The sequence below is a fragment of the Tenrec ecaudatus genome, chromosome 8, assembly GCF_050624435.1.
Source record: "Tenrec ecaudatus isolate mTenEca1 chromosome 8, mTenEca1.hap1, whole genome shotgun sequence".
NCBI lineage: Eukaryota > Metazoa > Chordata > Mammalia > Afrosoricida > Tenrecidae > Tenrec > Tenrec ecaudatus.
In genome coordinates, this window is record NC_134537.1 from 43,706,133 (window position 1) to 43,718,499 (window position 12,367).

General features: G+C 53.2%; 1 protein-coding gene across 1 annotated transcript in view; it reads left to right on the forward strand.

Annotated features, from left to right (window-relative positions):
- Positions 1 to 12,367, forward strand: part of MYLK (myosin light chain kinase) — a 232,765-nt gene that overhangs the window by 104,629 nt on the left and 115,769 nt on the right. Inside the window, exons 9-10 of the mRNA XM_075556319.1 lie at positions 705 to 839; positions 4,745 to 4,897. Of these exons, the coding sequence (XP_075412434.1) occupies positions 705 to 839; positions 4,745 to 4,897 (288 nt within the window). The remainder of the gene's footprint in view (positions 1 to 704; positions 840 to 4,744; positions 4,898 to 12,367) is intronic.

Below are 12,367 nucleotides of genomic sequence, written 5' to 3' on the forward strand. Positions count from 1 at the left end.
TTTATGGAAGCAAACAGCTTCCAATTTCTCCCTCGAAGCAGCTGGTGGGTTCTGAACCGCCAACCTGTTGTTAGCAACCCAGTGCTTAACCACTGCACCACCAGGATCCTGGTTAAAGAAGAGCCCCCTAAACCTCACTGCCACTGAGTCGATGCCAACTTCTCAAGAGCCTGAAGGGCAGGGGAGAACTGTGGGTTTCCAATACAGCAACTCTTCACAAGAGTAGAAAGCCTCATCTGTCTCCCGGAGAGCGGCTGGTAGCTTTGAACTGCTGACCCTGCGGTTAACAGCCCACCTCGTAACCACGACGCCACCAGGGCTCCATTCAAGAAGACAAGGCAGATTAAAAAGTCGAGTAGGGCCCAGGAAGACAGGAAAGGAGAGCTCTCAGGATGCCCCAGGGTTACTAGAATGAAACAAGAGGAGGTGCACCGGAGCCCCAGGAGAGCGGGCACATGCAGGTTTTGATTCCTCCCAGGTTTAGGAATGTTGTGTGTGACTGTGGAAGCCCCTGCCGGTCCCAGTCACTCTGCCTCGAGCTCCTGGTCGAGCTTCGCTGGGTGAAGACAGATCCTGGCAGACAGGCCTCTGAAGCAGTGCAGGGCGCCCTGGGCAGGCAGGAAGAGCCCCCGGTGACTGCGGTCAGCCACCAGAGGGGACACACTGCTGTGCTGACGTGGCCTGGGTGCTCTTTGTCCTCGCAGGGCTGCCCGTGACGGAGGTGGCCCCCTCCTTCTCCAGCGTCCTGAAGGACTGCAGTGTCGTCGAGGGCCAGGACTTTGTGCTGCAGTGCTCTGTGCTGGGGACCCCGGTACCCCAAATCACCTGGCTGTTGAATGGTGAGTCCCTCCCGCCGTGGCCCCTCAGACTCTCTCAGCTCCCCACTCACTGCTCACTCGGACCCTTGATGCCTGGGTCAGCCCAGGGGCACAAGGCGGAGGCCCGGCTTCAGAGAGAGCCTGGGAGATGGAGTGGGCTCCTGGTGGGCCGTGGGGCACTGGTTGTGGACTCTGCCTGGCTGAGCCATGGGGTGCTCCGTCCGTAAAATGGGAATCACGCCAGCTGCCTGGGCAGAGTGGTAGTTGTGGAAACCACATCGGGACATTTTGATAAAGTGCTTAATGAGATACGGAGCACTTAGGTACACGAGAAATGTAGTTCCATTTCCTGTAACCAGACTCGTGGAAGGCGCTCAGGAAGTATCTATGACGTCAGCAAGGGAGCAAAGAAGGGACAGAATTCAGGTGTTTGGGAGCCTTTGTCTTTTGTTTTATGGTGTGGTTTTGAGACACATAGACCAGTCACTGTGTTTAATATTACAGTCCTATGGAGGCATGCCAACCTTTCTTTTCATTCTGGGTTTTTGTTTTTGCCTAATAAAACCCTGTTTAAAAAGTCAATTACCAAGTATTACCACCTCTCCCTTTAAAAAAGACTTTTAATGCCAAAAGTATAGGGGAATGACAAAATAACAATCTGTGGATTATCAAGGGCTCATGAGGGAGGGGGAAAAAAAGAGGACCTGATGCAGAGGGCTTAAGTGGAGAGCAAATGCTTTGAGAGTGATCAGGGCAAAGAATGTACGGATGTGCTTTATACAATTGATGTATGTATATGTGTGGATTGAGATAAGAGTTGTATGAGCCCCTAATAAAATGTAAAAAAAGAATAGAAAAAAGAAAGAAAATGATTAGGGCAAAGAATGTACAGATGTGCTTTATACAATTGATGTATGTATATGCATGAATTGTGATAAGAGTTGTATGAGCCCCTAATAAAATGTTAAAAATAAATTAATTTAATTTAATTTTTAAAAAAGTATAGGGGAACACTGATTTCAGGAGCCCTGGTGGCATGGTGGTTTTGCATTGGGCAGCTAATCACAAGATCAGCAGTTCAAGACCACCAGCTGCTCCGCAGGAGAAGGATGGGGCTTTCTACTCCCATAAAGAGTTGCAGTCCCAGAAACCCACAGGGGCAGTCCGCCCTGTCCTGTTGGGCCACTAGGAGTAGGAATCAACTTGATGGCAGTGGGTGAGTGACCATCCATTAATGGACGAAGCTGGGTGGGGCATGCGTTCCCAAGAGACAGATACAGACAGGAAGTCCTCTCCCACGGAGTGGTCGGTGACGTTGGACACACCCCACTTTGCTTCTCTGGATGCAGCTGGGGGCTGGGCCCACTGCAGGACCTGGAACGGGCTGCTGAGGCAGCAGCGGTGCCCACTGCAGCACTCGTCCCCACTCTTGCTGAGGCATTGACCTGTGGACCTCCCCCTCAGTTACGCCTTGCTCGAGCTTGACTTTATATTGCCTTTAGTCAGTGGGAGGAAGCGCCATGCTATGTTAGGCTGGGTGATCTAAGAAACAGAACCAGTAACATTCCTATGGGTATAAGGCAGAGCTTTATAGCAAGAAGTCATTTTGTATCATGAAGGTATCTCAGTCCAGCCCAACTCATCTCAGTCAAGTCCACAAGGCAGGCGGATGCAAGCCAGGACCCTCTGTGGACTCACGATGTTGCAGGCAGGCCAATGACAGAGAAAGGTGTAGGAGGATGAAGCAAGATCACAGTCTGGTGGCCACCGGATTCAAAGTCGCTGAAAGTTGGGCACGATGCCCACAGCTCTCAGTGTTGGGCAGCCCCTGGAGGCAGGCAGAGTCCCATCAAACAAGAAGGCAATGTGGCAGGTGGGGTTCCCCTGTTGCTCCTTTATAAGAAGGCCACGCCCCCAAGGAGACTTCATTAGGCTATGACCTGATTGACAGGTTGGACTCCACCCCTACACTTCCATACGAATTCAAGTCGACATAAGACCATCCAACTACGATGTGTGTCATCGTCCAGGGAGTGGTGGTAGTGAGTAGTAAGTGAGAAGTAGTAAGTGGACAGAGCTCCTGCCCTGTGGGCCCTGTGCCTGACCGCAAAGAGGCAGCCCCCTGGTGGCTGTACAGGCTGTGGGGGCTAAGGGCTCACCGCATACTGGGCTTGGGGAGGATGGATTCATTTCTTGGTGACTGAGAGTCGTGACTAGGGGCCAGCAGTCATTTCCTGTAAAAGGATCACCCACTCACTCGCTGCCAACGCGTTTATTCCAACTCGTGGTGACCCTGCTGGACAGAGTAGAACTGCCCCTGCGGGTTTCGGAGACTGTAACTCGTTACAGGGGTAGGAAGTCCCCCCATCTTTCTCCCTGTGAAAGGATAGCCAATAGTAAATATCAACTTTTCAGGACTTGTAGCATCCGTCGCAGCTCTTCAACGCAGCTGTTGTAGCACAAAGCAGCTGTAGATCCTAAGTAAATGAATGAGCATGTCTGTGTTGCCTTTATTTATGGGCACTGAAGTTTTTTGTTGTTTTTTTTAATTTCACACAACTGTCATGCCTCATGGAAAATTCTTTTTAATTGCTCCCAGTCATTTAGAAGTGTGAGACTACCATTAACTTACAGGCCATACAAAATCAAGCCTGTATCACATTTTGCCCACAAGCCATAGTGTGCTGTCCCTGGTCTAAACCATTCGAAACTTTGGAAAGTCTCCCGCCCTCACTCTCTACAAATCTTAGCATTCTGTGTCCCTCCCACGAGAGGGCGCCCATGCTCAGCTTGGGTTTCCTTGCCTTCCAACTCTGGTACAAACCACCGTGGAGCCGGACGGGTTTCTTCCAATCCTGCTGTACCTGGTGCCCCGCGGCGCCTTTCTGGGACCACTAGTCTACCCCAGGTTTGGGGCCTAAGTGAGTTGTGCGTCAGTAAAAGGAGAACCTCAAAAATGCTTGTCAGTGCATGTGCTGACAGCAGGGCCACCGTTGAGGGCAGTTCTTGGAATGTCCTGGAATTCTCCACGAAGGAAGGTTTGGGGGTGGTGGTGTCATCATTAAAAAACAAACAGTAGTGTTCAGTTCTTCCAGCAGCAGGTTCCCGGGGCCGGCCTCACCCCCACTTTGATGAAGCACAGGGTGTTGGGTGGACTTCCCTGGCTGCAGACCAATGGCATGCTGGGTGGCCCTGTGCCAAGCTGTCAGGGGGCATGAAATGTCACCGTGTGCAGAAGAAGGCTTTACACAGAGGGCTGGCACTTCCTTCTGTGCTCTCTCCCAGCCAGCAACCCACCCCCAACTTTCCTGGGGTGCAGGTGAGGACATTGGGACCTGGCAAGGGGGGAAATGTTGTCCCCTGTAAGGCCAGTGGACACTGCACACACTACTGTCTCCGCAGAGGACCTTGTCAGGCTCCTCCCAAAGGACTCTGGGAAGAAGGGGCCAGCCACAGTGGTGCTTAGTTCCTCACCCTGACCTTGTCTTTGAACCCTGACCTGCATTGGCATATGTGGAAGAAGTACTCCCAACTGCTCCGGGCTGACTCTCTGATACTCGCCTGCACTGGGAAGCGGGATCCTCATTTCTGGAGGCCTTTAAAGGAGCCGGGAGTCGCGAGTTCATTCTGGACTGGCTGACCCTGTGGGCCTCCTTCCAGACTCCGAATTTTTTGAAGGGAAATGTGCATTTGGGGACTAAGGATGTACCCAGAAGTGTCCCTTGCCCTCCTGAGTTCTAACTGCCTCCCAAATCCCCCTTCCCTGCCTCCTTCCAGTTCCAGCTATGCTCCTCTGACTCCCTTTCCTTCACAGCCGTAGTGTCTGCCTTCCTCCCGGATGAGTCCTGCCTGACTGGGCAGCCTGCCGGTCTCTTAGGGAGCCCCTGCTGAGCCCTGCTTCAAGTCCCCTGTGCTTCCCCCCACAGAGAGGCCCATCCAGTACGCTCACTCCACCTGCCAGGCCGGCGTGGCCGAGCTTCACATCCAGGATGCCCTGCCGGAGGACCGCGGCATCTACACCTGCCTAGCGGAGAACGCCCTGGGCCAGGCATCCTGCAGCGCCCGGGTCACCGTCCACGGTAGGAGCCTCTGGGCCCCTTGCTAGAAGCACCTCTCCTACAGACACAACCACTTGGGGGTGGGACACTGTCCTGAAGGCAGCAGACAGAGGAAGGGGCCTCAAGAGTTCAAGGGAAGGCAGTCTGTTGTGTCTTGTCAGATGCAATGTCTCCCAGGGAGTGAGCGTGTGTCCCGCTTCCAGCGAGCTATGTATCTCCTTAGTGCCTCTAAATGAGCTCATCAAGCTACGACCTGATTGACAGACTAGACTCCACCCCTTCACTCTTAGTCCTCTCAAATTGACACCAGATGATGTAACTACCACACTGAGTAACAGAGTGTGGGTATCAGGCACCTTATCCCCCCTGGGCTTGCTTTGCCCACCAGCAGCCTGAAGTCCCAGTAACCGGATTACCAGGGTCATCTATCCACCAGCCCCAAGCACTTAGTCCTAGGAAAACCCAGACAGACAGCCCTCTGGGCCATGCCACTGGCGGCATGAGGGCAGTGCCTGGGGTGCTGCTGCTGCCTCTCTAGTCAGCTTGACTGCCCCCCTCACCCTGAACGGAGCCCCAGGCCCCTGCAGGGCTGCCTCTTCTGCAGGCGGGGACTGGGGGGGTGCTCTGCTTCATCTAACACAGGTCTCTTCTCTGCTCCCGGGGCTCAGGCCCCTCAGAGAGGGAGTCTCCCCCCCACCCCACCCCCGCTCCCACCCATCGCAAGGAGCAGTCACTTCTGGGAGGCTGCGAAAAGATGGTTTCACTGGGAAGGGAACCGCAAAAGAGCATCTGCTGGTTACGGTGTTCAATACTTTTGTCTCACCTGTATGTACTGTCTTCTTTAAGTCCCACCTGGGGCATGGAGGTGGGGGCAGGTGTTGCTGTTCCATTGTCCATGGAAGGGCCTGAGGTCCGCAGAAGTTATCAGCTGAACACACCAAGCCAGTACAGAGACCGGCCTGGGCACACAGGGCCTTGTGGCTGTGCAGCCTGCACCCTGCCTGGCGCCTTGCCCTGGTTTTGCTTCACCGTCCTCTCATCCAAATCTGGAGGCAGGTGCCCATGGCCTTGGACGTGTCCATCTCTTTGGGATAAAGGGATTGCACAGATAGTGAACACGGTCCCTGGAGCTCTCTGCCAGCAGTAGGCACACTCCCTGCACCTCCCGGCTTCTCTGAAACGTGTCGTCCAGGAAGGCCTGTGGCCCGGGACTTAGTAGTCAGCCAGCGCTCCGTTTTACCTCCTGTATCCTCACCGTTGCAATTTCTCAGCTCACTGAGGGGCCTCAGGCACGATGGTGGAAAGACCTAAGGGGACAGCTTGGACAGAGTCTCTGGAGCTAGGGCAGCGGCTCACACCCCGCCCCCACCCCACACACCCCCTTTCCACAGGGGTCCTGCATGGTGATCCGCGTGCCCCACCCTGGAGCCCAGTGCTTGGCAGAGAGGGTCAGAATGGCAGACAGGGCCACAACACGAGGCCTCGTTTTCTGAGCTGCCGCCCACAGCCCAGCAGATCTGGTGCCGGCCCTCGGCTGCCCGTGCTAAGATTGGGTTCGGGAGGCCAGGCTGAGCGGTGGTCCGTCAGAGGTAGGGGGTCCCAGAGGAAGGATGGGAAGGTCTGAGGCCTCTCTCCTGCCCTCTGGGATAGCGGGCAGAGGGGACGTTGGCATGATGGTCTGTGCGCGTGTGTTTTAAAGCAGAAACACAGCGGAACTCAGCCAGGACTGTGCGGCTTTACTCCCGGTGTGGAGGATGGACTCACGGGCCGGCAAAGGCTCAGACACCACACTGGTGAGGGCAACCGAGAGCCCCGCACCTTGAGTCCTTCTCTGACATAGGATGTGGCCCACCCCCAGCAGCTTGTCCCCTTAGCACTAGCGAGCCTCCAGTTTGATCCCTGCAATGTGCTCAACGGCGGGGTTCCCTCGCTTCCTCTGCAGTTTGACTCCAGGTGCTCCGGGGTCGTGTAAAGGTGGGGAAATGGTTGCCGCCATGGAACAGAGGTGTTTAACACCAACCTGCCCTTCCTACCTCTCCGCTGGCTGCTGGCCTGGCCTTTCTCTTCTCCCGGGATCTCTGGCCATGGCGGGGAGCAGAGCTGGTGGAGCCAGAGGACCCCGCTCCGCCGTAGGCTAGCCCTGGCACCGCTCTGTGATGCTTCCTCTGCCGTGGGCTGGGCACGCCAATCACCACCTCGCAAGGCCGCAAGGTTGCACCTACCAGGTAGGCACAGACCTACTTGTGCTTTCTCACTCGATGGAGGGAGCAGTTCCACGTTGGTCACCACAACCAAGATTCAGCTGCTGAGGATGACTGGCGTCTGTGTCTCTCCCACCCCCAGGGTACCTTCCTGTAGGATCAGAGCCTCTTTCCACTTTCATCAGCACTCACAGGGATGGAGCACCCAGTAAGAACTAAGCAGGGGCTGGTTTACTCCGCCGCCGCTGCATGCACGTAATGCCCTGAGAACCCAGTCCATGTTATGATTGTCTAAGATCCCAGCCCTCTGAGCAAGAGCAAGTCGTTTAAAATGCCGAGACGGAGGAACAGTGTGAGCCAAGGAAACTGATCGGCCTTGCCATGGTCAGTGGTTGCTGTTTGTATTTTGGTAACGGGGACAGAGAACCAGACACCCAAAACCGCCCTCTCCGGAGCCTCAGTCCCAGCACTCGGCAGTGTGTCTCCCTTGAAAGGGTTCATCTTCCTGAGGTGCCCTGTGGGCCAGAGGGTAGGGGGGTGGAGGGGGGCAAGTTCTGTCCGCAATCCGTACTACTTTCCAGAGGCCAGCTGTGAGGACTCTTTCTCACCCGTTTAGCCTGTTGCCAAGGTTGTGCACGCATCCACAAATCACTGGCCCAACACACGTTGTGAGGCCACCTTGCCTAGCTGTCTGGGCGCCCCTCCCCTGCAAAAGCCTGGGTCCCTCCCGCAGAGGGCGCTTCCTCCAGGAAGACTTCACGCCTCGCCCCAGGAAGGGCTCCCTTGACGTCTTCCCTCATCCCCACACTTCCTGACCACACGGCTTCACGGAGCACCTACGGCCTCCGAGAAACCCGCAGGGAACGGACTCAGATGAGGAGAGGCTCTCAGCAACTGGTTCAAATCATGTCAAGGCCCATTTCAGAAACTGCCGGGGCAGGAGAATAGAGAAGGGGATGAAGCGGGGTGATGTGGGGAGCATGAGTGCCAAGGCCCTGTGTCAGGAGGGAGGTTAGCCTACTGAAGGGACCGCAGGTGGGCCAGGATAGGTGGAGCAAAGTGGGGCGGTGGCACAGAGGCCTGGGATGACTGAGCGGTCATGTGGGGCCTCTAGGGCTATGGAAGAAATGCTCTATTCCAACTGTGATTTGTTCTCTGAATTCCCTGCCTAACTGACTACTGACTGCCCTGATAGATTGTAAACTCGCTGTGGGCAGGGGCCTTGGCTTGTTCTATGCTGCGCGTAGGACCGGCTCTCTGTATCGGAATGGCAGCGCTCAGAGGTCAGTGTGTCCCTAGGAACACGCTCAGGGAGACATTCTCTCAGCTTCCTAGCCTGGAGGCTCCATGCTCTTTCCAGGAGTTCGAGAGCACCCCCTCTTTTCCTCCCCTCACTCAGCTTTTGCTGAGCGCCAGCCATTGAGTGTGCCCTGACTCACAGGGACCCCCACATGACAGAACTCCCCCAGGGTTTCCTGGGCTGTGATCTTCGTGGGAGCAAAGAGCCCGGCCTATCTCACGTGGGCTCACTGCCTGAGTCCGAGCCACCAGCCTTTCAGTTAGCAGCCTGGCATTGAACTGCCGAACTGCTGGGGTCCTTTTCCCCAGTACTAATGAAAACCCACTGCCATTGGGGCAAGGAGGTGGTCTAGTAGTTTCGTGTTGAGCTGGTTACTGCAAGGTCAGCAGTTCAAAACCACCTCCACTCTGCAGGAGAAAGACTGTGCTTTCTACTCCTGTAAGGAGTGAGAGTCTTGGAAACCCACAGGGGCAGTTCTACCCTGTCCTCTAGGGTCACTATGAGTCAGCATGGACTGGACGGTAGGGAGTTGGGCTTGTTTGTTTGTTTGTTTTGGGGGTGTTGTAGTCAAGCCTATTCCGACTCATAGCAGTGTAGAACAGGACAGGATAGAACTGGCCCACAGGACCCCCAAAGCTGTAATTCTTTTTTAAATCATTTTATTGGGGCTCATACAACTCATCACAATCCATACAGACATCCGTTGTTTCAAGCACATTTGTTGCCATCATCATTCTAGAGACATTTGCTTTCTGCTTGATCCCTTGGTATCAGCTCCTCATTTTCCCCTCCCTCCCCGCTCCCCCCTCCCTCATGAACCCTTGATAATTTATCAATTATTACCCATGCCCTTCACCCACTTTTCTGTTGTCCGTCCCCCAGGAGGAGGAGGTTATATGTACATCCTTATAACCAGTTCCCCCTTTCCACCCTCCCCTCACTCCACCCTCCTGGTATCGCCACTCTCAGCACTTGTCCTGAAGGGACCATCTGTCCTGGATTCCCTGTGTTTCCAGTTCCTATCTGTTCCAGTGTACATCCTCTGATCTAGCCAGATTTGTCAGGTAGAATTGGGTTCATGATAGTGGAGGAAGCATTTAACAACTAGAGGAAAGTTATGTTTCATCATTGCTACACTGCACCCTGACTGGCTCGTCTCCTCCCCGTGACCCTTCTGTAAGGGAAGGGGATGTCTAGTTGCCTACAGATGGGTCTTGGGTCCCCAATGTGCACTCCCCCTCATTCACAATGCTTTGATTTTTTTGTTCTTTGATGCCTGGTACCTGATCCCTTCAACACCTCATGATCACACAGGCTGGTGTGCTTCTTCCATATGGGCTTTGTTGCTTCTGAGCTAGATGGTCGCTTGATTACCTTCAAGCTTTAAGACCCTAGGTGCTATATCTTTTGATAGCTGAGCACTATCAGCTTTCTTCACCACATTTGCTTATGCACTGCTTTGTCGTCAGCAATCGTGTCGGGAAGGTGAGCATCATGAAATGCCTGTTTAATAGAACAAAGTATTCTTGCATTGAGGGAGTACTTGAGTGGAGGTCCAATGTCCATCTGCTATCTTAATACTACACCTATAAATATATGCACATAGATCTATTTCCTCATCCTCCTATGTAATATATTTACATATGTGCATGCCTTTATTTAGACCTCTATAAATGCCCATTTACCTCCTAGTTCTTTCCTCTATTTCCTTTCACTTTCCTCTTGTCCCACTATCATGCTCAGCCTTCATTTGGGTGTCAGTAATTCCTCTTGGTTACATTACCCTTGATCACGCCCTACCAGGCATCCTACACCCTCCTTACCACCGATTTGGTTCACTTGTTGTTCCTTTGTCCCTGGGTTTAACATCACTTCCTTTCCCCTCACCTCCCCCTCTCCTATGTCCCCTCAGAACTGTCGGTTCCGTTGTTTTCTCCTCCAGATTGTTCATCCAGCCTATCTTATTTAGACAGACCTGCAGAGATAATAACATGCACAAAAACAAGACAGAGCAAAAGAAAGCAACAAAAGAAAACAAAACATAAACAACAACAAAAAGCAATGACAAAACAACAACGGTAACAAAAGAAAAGCCTGTAGTTGGTTCAAGGACTGTTTGTTGGCCTTTAGGGGGGTTTTCCGGTGGAGTCTGTAATTCTTATGGAAGCGATTGCTAGGTCTTTCTCTCTCATGTCAACTGGTGGGTTTGATTGGCAGCCAAACACTTAACCACTGACCACCAGGTCTCCTTTCCCTCTAAGTAGCCGGGATGGCGGGGAGGCAGGGGGGAGTGCAGGACGGGTGAAAATTCCAGGTGTGCATAATCAACCAGGTGAAGAAAAGGTGTTTTTCCTCCTGACCCAGGCTGGAGTCAAAGGATGTTTCATCCCCATTCCTGCAAAGCCCAGGACTGACGTGGGTGGCATTGATGTCCCGGGTTCAGAGTCTTCACTGGGAGCTGGCAGCGGGAGCCTTCTGTGGAACCACACGTTTTAAGCAGGTCTTCGCCCGGGAATCTCTGTCAAGGCCACAATCCTTCAGTGACTAGATTCATTGGGCCTGCTAATTGGGCCCATGTTGACATTGCTTCTCAGCCTAGCGGTTTATTTATTGAACTGAAGGTCTGCTAGGCCCATTCGACATAAATTAAGGACATCAAAATAAAATTTTTTAAAAGCTGATTTCTATAAGAAGAACTGAAGCTTGTTAAACATTCCTATTAGAGCAGCCATTCTCAATCTGTGGGTCACGACCCCTTTGAGGGTCGAACGACCTTTCCCAGGGGTCACCCGATTCATAACAGTAGCAAAATGACAGTGATGAAGTTGTGACGAAAGTAGTTTTATGTTGGGGGGGGGGGTCACCACAACATGAGGAGCCGTATGAAAGGGTCGCGGCATGAAGGTTGAGAACCACTGGATTAGAGTGTTTGCTTTGGTGAGGAGCCCCGTGAAGCTAGCAGGCCCTCGCTGGGCAGGGAGAGCATCAGGGGAGGCTCATGCACTTTGTCTGTCGGGCAGCTCTGAGCAGCAACAGCCTCCAGCCGTGGACTCCCTCCTTTACATGGAAAGATACTGCTCCACTGTCTCCTTCCCACCTCACAAGTTATCCGCTGTTACCTTGACCATCCCAGCCAATGGCAGGTTTGCCCCCTGCTCCCCATGGGCTTCAGGAGACTTTGTAAAGATTGTTTTCATTGACATCTAATTCACATTGCACACAAGTCAGTCGTCCCAGCATATTGCAAAGAGTCTCACAATCATCACCACAATCAATTCCAGAATCTTTCTTGTCCTCATCATTAGCTCCTCATTCCTCCCAGCCTCCCCTGCCATGACCTGAAGAAACTAGTCATCCAGTTTCCATCTCTATAGGCTTTCCTATGCTGGATTTCATATAGAGGAAAACTACCGAAGAAGAAAAACATCAGCATAGCAGAGCAAACAAGCAGAACCATCTCAAATGAAAAGAAAGCAGAAAATGACAAATATAAAACAGGTCAGGAGAAAGAACAGTGGGAAGGTGTTAGATGTCAACCTGGCAGCATCTGCCTTGGTCCACTTTCCAGCACACTCGCAGAGCAAGGCTACTCACAAAGGCGCTTCCGGATGCTTTGCAGGAGGTGGACAAACATCCCTGATTTTCCTTTGTCCTGTCTTTTAAGAACCTGCATCCACACCCAGAACACCTGAGAAGGCGAAGCTCCATTAACTGATAACCAGTGTGTGGCTTTTGTGTCCCTGGAGGTGTATGGGCCCCGTGGCTCCCTCCTGTGACTGAGAGGTTTCTGAATATGTATGTTTACGTGAGGGTCCAAGCCAGCGGCCTTGAGCAATTACAGAGTGTCATTACTGACCCGTGTAGGTCAGGGCTGGCAGGTCCTGGCGTGGGAGTCCTTGCGCAAGAAAGCCACGCAGAAGGTAGCTTTGTGCGACCGGTTATGGCAGTGTGTGAGGCGTGTGGGCCGCAGGCACTCCCTGGGAAGGAACC